We start from the raw sequence: 12,309 nt of genomic DNA on the forward strand, positions 1-12,309 counted from the left end.
ATGTTTGTCTTAGGAATTATGACCAGAAGGGGAAAGTTAAATTCGCCTTCCCCATAAGAGGCAGCCCCGATTCAGATATATCTATCTATATATTGAAATGCAACATACAGATTACTGAAATATAGAATTGTAGAATTGGAAAGGACCAAACCTCTGTTGGAAAACTCCACGGAAGGAGAGTCCACCACCTTCCAAGAGAGTCCATTCTACAGTTGAACAGGAATGTTTACTGGGAACCTCTTATGTAACAGCCCAAAACTTTGTAACAGAATAGATTTTGTTTATATGCAGTCATTTAAACAGCGGACCTTGGAGACGAGTTCAAACCCCACATTAGGCACAAATTAAGGGAGAGGCCTTCCGTCAGTCTGCAAAGTGGGATACCGAACAGGGGCTGCTTAAAAAAAACCAAATAAATACATAAACCCATTGCAGCAAATTTCAGTATAATTTTGGCTGACTCTCCTTATTACTCATGGCTGAGTAATGCCACTGCGTAACTCTGGTACGAGCCAAATCTGGGTGCCAATTTCTCCGAGACAAAAGAAGATTTTGACCTTGCAAAGTGGCCGATTTTTTGTCCACGGATGAGTTTCTGATCATCCCAGAAGTACAGGCTCCCTCTGCTGCTCAGTATTGCAAATGCACACAACAGGGTTTTATGACGGCGTTCCTGCACCAGCCATTTATAGCACAACAAACACACATTTGTTTTTACTCATGCTCCTCTTCCTTCAAGGCTGAGAGTCTGCCACCGGCGGCATCACATTTTAGGAACACGAGACTGTAGTTTATCTAGCCTAGTGTTGGCCACACAGACCGACAACTTGTCCACAAACTTGGTAGGGTTCTCTCCCAGCCCTAGCTGGAAATGATGGGAATTAGGATCACAGAACTGTAGAGCTGGAAGGGACCATGAGTCATCTAGTCCAACCTCCTGGGATCTTCTGCAAGCAACGCAGACACTCCACCACAGAACTATGGCCTTTCCCTGATTTTGCAAGGTCTAAACGTGCTGCATTACTTTTTCCTGAAAAATGCAGCTCCTCTCCTCAATTGCTCCCCATTTGCCATTGCTGCATGAGAAATGGCTGGATCTTGCCTTTGGCATCAACAGTGTTGGCCCTTGCCTTTAAAGAAGGTGGGTGGAAACTTTGGCCTGCTAGGTGCTGCTGTACTACAACTCCCATCAGCCCTGGCAAGCATGGCCAAGGGCCAAAGGTGATGGAAGTTGTAGATTGGCAACATCTGGAGGGACAAGGATTCCCCACAGGTGCCTTATAGCTCTAAAAGGCTTGGGACCCAAATACCTGAGCAAGCATCCTCCCGCACCTGTGTTACAACATCTGTTGTTGGGGCCCTTCTCCAGGGGCTTCGATTATCAGAGGTGCACCATTCAACTATAGGAGAAAGGGCTTTCATTGGCATAAGCAGGGAGCCACCACCGGCAAGGCCCACCCACCGCACCTCCCTTGGGCAGGACACACAGAGAAGGGCCTCCTGCAGAGCTGATATTCTAGCATTCCAGGGGGTTGGACTACAATTCTATGATTCTATGAAAGCATAGGTGAGCGACCAGAATGATATGACCTCATTTAGGCGCTATGGGAGTTTCAGAGCTCCCGTCCAGGCTCCTTAGCTTAAATCCACACGTGTGCACCTAGCAGCACTTCAGAGTTATTTTAAGCATTTTTTTTCAGCAACTGCAGTGCAGAAAGCTCTTCTCCATTTCTACAAGCAGTTTGGAGGCTTGGCACAAGAGCGGGTGATGAGGTAAGGTATTTGGGGTTGGGAGGGGAAATGCTTGTACATTTAAGAAGACAGTTTCCATTTGGCAGACCTGTGCCAATGCCAACCCCTTCTTGGAATGCCTTTTATAAAGGCATATAGACAATTAATTCAGGGATGTTTCAGCAGCAGGTGGGAGGGAGCAAGTGTCACTAAGCAGCAATCCTATAAACCAGGGGTGGGGAGATTTTGGTGTTCCAGAATATTGCTGAACTGCAACTCCCATAATCCCTGGCCATTCTGCATTTTTGCTGAGGAGTTGTGGTTCAGCAACCCCGTGCAGAGCCAAAAGTTCCCTACACCTGCTATATACTATTACCTGTTTCGGCAGATGAAGCGCTATCTAGAGAAAGCTGATTGAGCCACAGTGATACGCAATGACTTGTTTGCGTCCATGTTAGATTACTGTAATGTGGGGCTGCCTTGGAAAACAGCCCAGAAACTGCAACAGACGCAGAAAGTGGCAGCTAGACACTCAGACCATGCAATACCTAATTTGCATCATATCCAGCCTCAGTTACTGCAGGTAGTTTTGGCCTTTAAAGACCAGAAGGGTTTGGGATGACATTATCAGAAGGAACACCCATGTGGGTTATGAGCCTTATGAGGCTTTAACATCAGAGACCTTGCTCTCTGGCCTGCCAGTGGGATCCTGTAGGCTAGTACATATGAGGGACATGACTTTCTCGGTGGTGGCCCCACACCTTGGGAATTCCGCCCCTTCCACACCAGTTATGTGTGACTGGCTGTGACTTGCGGCAGGGACAATTAAACGCTTCTGTTTCATGTATTTTGCAGTAGTTGTTTTCATGTCTTAGAGACTTGTGAGAGCAGTGTCCCTTGAAAGGAGTGTTAAAAATCTTCTGAGCAAATCATGCACGCACGTTTACCTGTGAGTTAAGTCCCATGGAACTCCTTCCAATTAAGAATTGCACTTTAAGGCCATGATCCTAATACACACTGACCTGGGGGTAAATGGAATGCAAACTCAACCAGACTTATTTCTGGGTAGATATGCATCGTATTGCGGTGTCAACACGCCTTATTTCCACTTCTACAGGTATAAAAATTGCGCACCCAGCGCAATTAAGATGCAATTCCTTCAACAACATGAAGATGGCATAAGCGGGAGAGCTCTCCCTGCCGCATTTCTGCCTGCCGTGCAACTCGTTAAAAAGTCAAGAGGAGAAGGAGATTGGTGGGGAAACCAATCACAAAATGGGCATCTCCGACATCAGCCAATGCGGCGGCAGGGAAGCACAGGCCCCGCCCCAGTGAGGGCGGAAGCGCCGCGCAGGCGTCAATCGTTCAGGTACGCCCGGCCCCGTTCCTTCATCTGCCCGCAGCCATGATGGCGCCAGGTCCGTGCTCTGCCGCGGGAACGGGGGGCGGGGCCAGCGGGCTTTTCGGCGGGAAGCGAACATGGCGGCGGTTGCCATGGAGGTGGCCGGGCCTGAGAAGCCTCTGCAAGAGGAGAAGCCTCGGGGAGGCGCCGCCGCCTCTTCCTCCGCAGGGAGCGGCACTTATGAATTGCCCTGGTGAGAAAGAGAAATGAGACCCCCCCCAAAAGAGAGAGTTGCAGGGAGCCCCATAATGTGTAATAATGGCAGCTGAAGGGGAGCAGCATTGTCCGGGGCGGGTAGAGTTCAAATAGAAGAACATAAAGCTTTTTGGAAGGGTATTACCTGGGGGACATAAAGATTGATTGGAGGGCGTCAGGGACCATCGCTTGGGGGCTGTAAGGCTGGTTTTGGGGGAGCATATATATTTAGCTCTTGGGGGGCATATATTTGGCATGCAAGTAGTTGTAGGGGTATCGTTTTGGGGTGGCCATAGTGTGTGGGTCGGGGAGCATAAAACTGGTTGGAGCAGCGTTGCTGGGAGGGGGTTAGAATTATAGTTTTTTTGGGGGGAGGTGTAAAGTTCATAGAGTTGGAAGGAAGGGACCACAGGGTCATCTAGTCCAACCCCTTGCAGTGCAGGGATCTCAACTAAAGTTTTTGGGGTGCGCTGGCATGGGGTAACTTCTCCAACTGACGCCCTGTGCTTTAATTCATACTAAGCTGAAAGCATTTCCCCTTTTAAGAAATCTTCGCTAAGCCTTCACTTTGAGACTTACTCCTCAGTTGGGTTTGTTTTCTTCTGGTCTTTTATACAAGGGAGAGGCTTAATGTGTCTCATGAATTTTTTTGACACAGGGTTGAAAAATACAGACCTGTAAAGCTGTCTGAAATTGTTGGGAATGAAGACACGGTCAGCAGACTGGAGGTATGAGACAGCTTTGCTGTAACAAAGATCCCACTTTTGAGTTTCCGTAAGTGAGCTTTCTCAGGAATGCAGTTTGTCTGTCTTGTAAATAACCCCCCCAAAGCCTACAGAGCTTTGCTTCCTGCCGCCACCTCACCCCCAACCTGCTGGGTGCTGGCAGACAAGGGAACACCCCTACTCTAGCAGTTAAGTTGTTTAAGATCAGGCCAATGGCCCATCATTCATTACTTATCCATTTTTATCTATTTCCCGGTAACCTAGTCATCCCCTTTTCTCTCTTTCCCTCCCCAGGTCTTTGCAAGGGAAGGAAATGTCCCAAATATTATTATCGCAGTGAGTATCGATCAGATCAATGGAATGCCTTCTTGCAGATCTTCCCAATTGAAAATTTAATCTCAAACCCGATGAAGGCTTAAAAATAGAGTCATTACGCACAATCCAACATGGGTCACACACAGAGTAGACTCATTGAAATTAATGGACATGGCTAACTTAGGTTCATTAATTGCAATAGGTTTACTCCAAATAGAAGTTAGTTGGGTCAATGAAGACAGGGTTGAGATAGATATATAGATATATATAAAATCCTGCCTTGCAATTCTGAGACCTTACAAGCCACTTTACAACCAATCATGGTTTTGTGGCCTGGGTTCTGAGCATCTAAGAGTGGGGTGGGAGTTATCTCTAAAGCAGCAGATAATCAGTATGCCCTCTGTGGACAGTATTGGACTACCTATCAGTATCTTGCATTCTGTTCTCATCTCTGATGGGAAACTCCCTGTATGCTTAGATTACCTGTTAATCATCATCATCATCATCTTAGATCATCTGTTGATGCCCTTCTTTCTGCTGGAGATGAAGCCTGTGATACCTAAGGGACAGTGGAAGATTATGGAATGCCCACCCTGGGGAGGCTAATAATTGTAATTTTATTATTTGTACCCTGTCCATCTGACTGGGTTGCCCCAGCCACTCTGGGAGGCTTCCAACAGATATAAAAACACAATAAAACTTCAGACATTAAATGCTTCCCTATACAGAGCTGCCTTAAGATGTCTTCTAAAGTTGTATAGTTATTTATCTCCTTGACATCTGATAGGCGGCTGTCCCACAGGGCATGTTACTATTTTTTAGGTGTTCTGCATTGTATTTGCCTTTGTATTTTACACATCAGGAGCATTTTAACACTTACTGACACTTATTAGCTGGCTTCTTTTATTGTGATCTTTGTATTCTATTTTAAATGTGTAAACCAACCTGGGGACTTCTTTATATGAAAGGTGATGATATACAAATGTTTTAAATGTTGGAATTCCTAAAGGTCAGGTTGTTTTGAACATGAGTGTGTGAGAGAGAGAAAGAGGGAGAGGGAGAGAAAGAGTTGGCTAAATCTTTGGGCAATCTTTCTTGTGTTGGAAGGGTCCTCCAGGAACTGGGAAAACCACCAGCATCCTCTGTCTGGCACGTGCCCTTCTTGGGCCTGCATTGAAAGAAGCTGTCCTGGAGCTGAATGCATCAAATGACAGGCAAGTCCAAAAGGATTCCAGTGGGAATTGGGTCATGCCTGGCTTTGCCATGAAGCAACACAAAGTTGTTGGCAGATTCCAGAGGAAGTGCTGTCTCTGTGTCCTCAATCATCTCTGTGTGCTGTTGGCTTTGTTTTTTTTTATTTTTATGCTCTGGTCCAGTGTGTATTTGTGTAATTCTGACATGATTTCCCCTCCTACACCCTACACTGCTGCTTCCTCGAAGCCTTGCCCAAAGTCTTTTGGATTTCTGAGTAAACCCCACAGCAGGCTTTTGGGCCCTTGCCCACCTTGGCAGGCCTCCTTAGTTGAAAACAAATCTAAGGGTTGTATCCACTGTTCCAGTTATGCACGGACTTGTGCAACAGAACTTCTCCCCCCCTCAGTGCCTTCTTGATCTCTTTGGAGCTGTAGCTTTTCTGCACCAAAAACTGAAAGGAGATGGCATTTTTCTCATTCTTTGTTTCATTTCTTTTTTAAAGAAAATAGTTTCTCCCCCATAAAACTTGCTGTCTGTGACCCACAATTAAATAATAATTGGACCTCCTTCTTCCAGAGGCATTGATGTTGTGAGGAACAAAATCAAGATGTTTGCTCAGCAGAAGGTGACGCTTCCAAAAGGCCGGCATAAAATCATCATATTGGATGAAGCTGACAGGTGCACGAATCTTTCTTCTAAACCAGGTGTGAGGAACCTTTGGCACTCAGATGCTGCTGAACTATGACTCCCGTCAGCCTGAGCAGGCCTGACCAGCAGGTGTTGGATTTTGGCAGCATCTGGAGGGCCAAAGATTGCCCACAACTGTTCCAAACCTCTGCACCACATTTGACTCTCTTTGCGTAAGTTCTCGTGTGTTTAAAGGGCTGCCTGCCTCTCCGAGTCATGAGAAAGATCAACGCTACTTATCTCATAGTGCTGAAATAACTTGAGAGAACCATGCCGCCACTCCTCCCCTTCTCACACTGTTGTGTTGCTTGGCACCAACTTGCACTCTGCTGAAGCATCACAACATATTCTAGTTGGGGTTTCATCCCTGTGCAAGAGGCATTGCAGGGAACAGTAGCAGCAAACAGCAGGCTCAAAGGGTTATTTACTTGTCATTATCTCGTATCCCATATTCTAAGGGCAAGCTCATTCTCAGAGTGTTTATATGGCATGATTCGCACACAGGAAGGAGGTATCAGCAGGCTTGGGGAACCCCAGAGTTTCCAAAACGAGAGAGAGAGAGAGACCCTAACTAGGGAAAATCCCAAAACTTCTGGTGATGTCTGAACATAGTAAGTGGCTTGAAATTCTGACTTACTGCCAGGGAACACATTGTTTATGAGCTGGGTGTCTGGTGGAATAAAAGATTATACAGTAGAAGAGAACAGGAAAGAGTTTTAGGGGAAGCTCCCGTGTTGCAGAAACAATTTGAATTTCATTGCTACAATCTCTGATAGATAAGTAGAAACGGCAATTAATCCAGAATACAGCTGCCAGAATGGTGACTGGGAACAGCTGCCGAGACCATATAACACCAGTCCTGAAAGGCCTACATTGGCTCCTAGTACATTTCGAAGCACAATTCAAAGTGCTGGTGCTTGACCTTTAAAGCCCTAAACAGCCTCAGGCCTGTTTACCTGAAGGAGCATCCCCACCCCCATCATCCAGCCCAGACACTGAGATACTTCTCTGAGTGCCTTCTGGTGGTTCCCTCCCTGCGATAAGTGAAGTTACAGGGAACCAGGCAGAGGGCCTTCTCGGTGGTGGTGCCCGCCCTGTGGAACGTCCTTCCATCAGATGTTAAGGAAATAAACAACTATCTGACTTTTAGAAGACATCTGAAGGCAGCCCTGTTTAGGGAAGTTTTTAATGTTTGATGTTTCACTGTGTTCTGTTATAATCTAATGGAAGCTCTCCAGAGTGGCTAGGAAAACCCAGTCAGATGGGCGGGGTTCAAGTAATCTATTATTATTATTATTATTATTATTATTATTATTATTATTATTATTTACAAAACTGACACATTCTGGCAAGCTTCTGTGACTTAAATTATCTTACGTTTCTCCCCACATCCCCAACTAGCATGACAGATGGAGCCCAGCAAGCCCTGAGACGGACGATGGAAATTTATTCCAAAACAACTCGCTTTGCTCTTGCTTGTAATGCTTCTGATAAAATAATAGGTAAGAGCTTTCAGCCTACTGGGGTAGGTGGCATAGATCTGTTTCAATAGTTCACACCACATACTGCCTCCCCTCTTTTGTGCAGCTTTCGTCTCGCATAGCGTAGAAGCTAAGACAGAATCAGGAAGTTAGTTCACATCTCACCTTGGGTGTAAACTCGCTCAGATACCTTAGGCAAACCACACACACTCTCGGCCTTGGCCCTCTTACCTGCTATATGTGCATAATCATGGTGACCTGATCTGCAGGTAGGGCTGAGAATTCGCCTTCACAAGTGCAGTGGCGGAGGACGGGGGGTGCGGGCCACCCCAGGTGTCATCACTGAGGGGGGGTGACAAAATGACAAAAGTATGAGTTTTTTAAAAAATAATTTTTTAAAAAATTGGGCTCACAAAACTTTTTAATTCAGTCAACAAACATAACGAAACATGGCTGGCACTGGGTGCCACACCACAGGGGCCGGCACTTAATGTGGGGCCTGCAGCATGCCCAAACCACGCGTCTCTCCTGGGAGTGACATGGTGGCTTGGGCGTCTGCAGGCTCCCCCTGCCTGAAACAGCAGCGTGGGACATCTGCCCTACAGCTGAGGGGGAGGCGGTGGAGAGGCTCCACGCAGTGTGCCCCGCCCCCTTGGGAGGCTTACCCTGCCCCCGGCTGCAGGACGCGTGTGCCGCACCCAGCACCTGAGCGGCTAGCTACGCCCCTGCACAAGTGCCACTGTGACCAGTGGCTCCCGCAAAGCCTTTCCCCATCTCAGGGCGTGTGGGCAAAAGAAAACAGGTCATCCAACAGCATTGTGATGTCAGGTGATCGACAGGTGACTGGCTGCACCCCACCTGTCAAACTTGACCTGCCAGGGTAGGTAGGTAAGGATGGAGCCTCCTGGCCACATTCAGTTCCCCACCGCTGGTGTGGGTGAACCTTCAGTCTGGTTGTTTTAAGGAAGTTTCCTAGGCCCCCGAAAGGCAGGATCTCACCTGTCCTTTCTCCCTCTGTTTGTCCCCCACCAGAACCCATCCAGTCTCGCTGTGCGGTGCTCCGCTACACCAAGCTGACGGACGCTCAAATTCTTGCCAGGCTGATGAAAATTGTCGAGAAGGAGAACGTGCAATATACAGACGACGGGCTAGAAGCCATTATCTTCACGGCCCAGGGGGACATGAGGCAGGTGAGCACAGAATCGAAACCATCCTTCCACAGCTTTTCTGTTTCATGTTATTAACTAAGCAGTGGTGGCTTTGCAGCTGTCAGTTTCCGAGGCCCCACGGTTCGAGGAAACCAAGCTCTGGCCGTAGCCGGAGGGAACAGACATTCTGCAGAGAGCTTGTGGTCTCCGCTGCAGACAGGGTAGTGCGGCTGGGCTTGCGATGTTGCCAAAACCACAGAGAACTCCTTGTTGCCAAAAAGCAACTGATCTAAACCTCTGCGACTTTTATGTCAGCCCCACTCTAAAGTGGGGGGTGCAATGGGGAACTCCAAGCCTCTGAATCCAAACTGCAGAGGTCCTTCCCAGGCCACACCCCCTGATGACACACGAGCCGCTGCACCCCATCCACAAGTGGCTTCCTGAGCTTCTGCATTTTCTGTCATCCTTTGGCATCTCTTGGAGGGCGAGGAGAATGAGAGACCAGAGGCAGGCTGGCAGACAGGGAAGTTCAGAGAGCCAGTCATGGAGTGCAGCAACCCTTGCCAGCTCCCTTGTCAGCCCACTCTCTTTCACCGTTGGCAGCTTGCTGCATTTCCATGCACACAGAGTGGAAGCCAAGCTCTGTATGTGCGCATGTGAACACACACACACACACTTTGGCCCCACCTACCACCAGTATGTGGACCCTGACCGCTTCTGCCAAGGGACTGGGACTTTAATGTTCCGTGAGCAATGGATGACAGGGTCACAAACAACTTCAATCCAGCTATCCCATTCTGATTAGCAAATGGAGCATGAGTGGAACCTGCAGTCAAATCTTTGCAGAACGATCCAGAAGGCCTTGATGGCCAAAACCCATGCTATAAAGAAGGGGAATCCATCAGGCCAACCCTCACATGAGCAGAAAGCTGGTGTTTTTTTTGGGGGGGTGGAGTCTGCTTGACCTTGCACACAACTGCAGTTTGCTCATGCATGCAGGAGAGCCAAACATTATATACTTCAGGAACACACCAGCCTTTCGTTTTGCCAGACAAAGAGTACTGAATAACTTGGAAGATCTCCATCACTTAAGTTCATTTTTTAAAAACTCTCTTTTTGAAACAGGCGCTGAACAACTTGCAGTCTACCCATTCTGGATTTGGCTTTGTCAACAGTGAGAACGTGTTCAAGGTCAGCAAAAGTGTTTTCTCCTTCTCTCTTTAGCCTGACCAGATGCAAAGGAGAGTCAGCAGGGCTCCTGTGTTTTTCAAGACCTGCATAGAAGAGAGGACAGGGTGTAGTTGGTCCTGTGGCTTTTCCAGGGCCAGAGGGACTTGTGCAGTTCAGAAGCTTGCTTGGAATGCCTTCTTGCCCGGTTGGTTTATTCTCAAGTCATTGAACCTCTCCGTTGGCTAGCTGGATTCTTCTTTCCACAGGTGTGTGATGAGCCCCACCCTTTGCTGGTGAAGGAGATGATTGGCCACTGCATCAGCGCCAATATCGATGAAGCATACAAGGTGAGTTCAAGGGGAGCATTCAAGCTCTTGCCACCCCATCCTATAGATATATCATATTCTGCGCAGTCATGACACAGAGCCAGTCGAGAGAGCAGTGGTCATGGATTGAGATCCTGCCTCTACTTCTGTTTTTGCACATTTGCTGATTATATTGCTTTTAATCTATATCGTCAAACTGCTGCTAAGAAATGAGGATAAAAAAATATGTTAGCAATATGTATTTTTTTAAAAAAACTTGACTCGTACTCCTTCCTGTTCCAGATCCTGTCACACTTGTGGAGGCTTGGCTATTCTGCTGAAGACATCATCGGCAACATCTTCAGAGTGTGCAAAACATACCAGATGGCCGAGTATTTGAAGCTGGAATTCATCAAGGTTGGTTCTGCCTCTGTAAGCCATAGTATTGAGATGTCCAGCCATGAGATTGTGAGAGGAATCTGCTTAGCACTTGCATGTTCGAGGCTCAGTTTCTGCACACAACATTATGGAAGGTGTGAACATAGTGAACAAAGAAGGCTTTCTCCCCCGTTCATAACACCAGAGAACTTGCGAACATCCTGTGAAGCATTGGAAGATTTAGTATAGATCTGTGTTTCCTGCTCTCCAGCTGTTTTTGGACTACAACTCCCATAATTCCTAGCTAGCACGACCAGTGGCCAGGGATGATGGGAATTGTAGTCCGAAACAGCCGGAGACCCAAGTTTGGGAAACGCTAGTATAGACAAAAGAAAGTACTTCATGCAGCACATAGTTAAATGATGGGATTTTCTGCAACCAAGTGGCAGTGGAGGACACCACCTTGGGTGGCTTTAAAAGACAAATTCATGGAAGATAAGACTGTCAGGATGCCTCTGAATACCAGTTAATAGGAATTGCAGGTGGGGAGAGTGCTGCTGAGCTCGGGTCCCAATTGTGGGTTTCCACCTTTAGAACAGGCTGCTGGTCGAGATGGACCATTGGCCTGAAACAGCAAGCTCGTCTCACGTTCTTATCTGGGATAACCTCATCACACATGCACATGCAGAGACTTGCTTCTCTAAGTCTGTCCCCGCAGCAGACCATGCAAATAGTCAGTGCAGTCCTCTCTGAAATAAGCGGAATGAACATCTCAGATTTATATCACAAACAGTAAATTGGGCAGCTTGACCAAGATGCTCTTATTTGGCATCTCTTAGTGCAGAGATACAAAAGTTAATCAGGAAACCGAAGCTGCCTCCCTCCCCTCCCAGCTTCTGAGATGTCCACAGGCATTTCCTCACACACTTGTAAGATCTTTCCACCAGGAGGGCTAAAACCTTTTTTATTTTTCCCTTAATGAATGTGGAGGTTCTCAGAAAGTGGTGTCCTTTTCCAGCTGCAAAAAAAGGCCCTTGATCTTGAGGTCTTGGCTTAAGGATATGTGTGAGCCCAGAGGTGCTCTTTCAACCATATTTTCTTGCATGTGTCTCAGAGTTCTGTGTTTTCTCTCAGCAGAGGGAAAAAAAAGGTGGACTAGCTGGATCTTAAATGTATTTTTGTATGGTTAGGAAATCGGCTATACACACATGAAGATAGCGGAAGGAGTCAACTCGCTCTTACAGATGGCAGGACTGCTAGCCCGGCTTTGTCAGAAAACAGCGGTTCCTACAGCGAGCTGAAGCCATGGATGAGAGATGGACCTTGTGAGGAGGGAAAACTGCAAGTGAACCAACCTGTTTGTATAACAGGTGTGGGCATTTGGAGTTGCACTTGGTGATTTGGATACAGTTGTCAAAAATGTTTGTGTGAACACATGTGAGTTGTAGGGATTTATTATTATTTTTACCACTTCGGACCGAAATAAAGTTTGATATAAAGCTGAAGACCTTTCATTTCACTGTATTGATAAGATTACCACAATCAGTAAAAGCAGGTGCCTTTTAAAATTTTCCCTCA

At 47.0% G+C, this 12,309-nt stretch overlaps 1 protein-coding gene across 1 annotated transcript; it reads left to right on the forward strand.

The window, feature by feature from the left end:
- Window positions 1–3,171: 3,171 nt before the first annotated feature.
- Window positions 3,172–12,236, forward strand: RFC2 (replication factor C subunit 2). The gene is made up of 11 exons (XM_053366995.1): window positions 3,172–3,326; window positions 3,987–4,056; window positions 4,348–4,389; window positions 5,476–5,582; window positions 6,139–6,240; window positions 7,651–7,751; window positions 8,763–8,920; window positions 10,004–10,069; window positions 10,315–10,395; window positions 10,657–10,770; window positions 11,922–12,236. Exons 1-11 carry the CDS (start codon window positions 3,211–3,213, stop codon window positions 12,030–12,032), a joined length of 1,068 nt encoding a protein of 355 aa, XP_053222970.1. The 5' UTR covers window positions 3,172–3,210; the 3' UTR covers window positions 12,033–12,236.
- The last annotated feature ends 73 nt before the right edge of the window (window positions 12,237–12,309 follow it).

Source organism: Podarcis raffonei, chromosome 15 (genome assembly GCF_027172205.1).
Source record: "Podarcis raffonei isolate rPodRaf1 chromosome 15, rPodRaf1.pri, whole genome shotgun sequence".
Taxonomy (NCBI): Eukaryota; Metazoa; Chordata; class Lepidosauria; order Squamata; family Lacertidae; genus Podarcis; species Podarcis raffonei.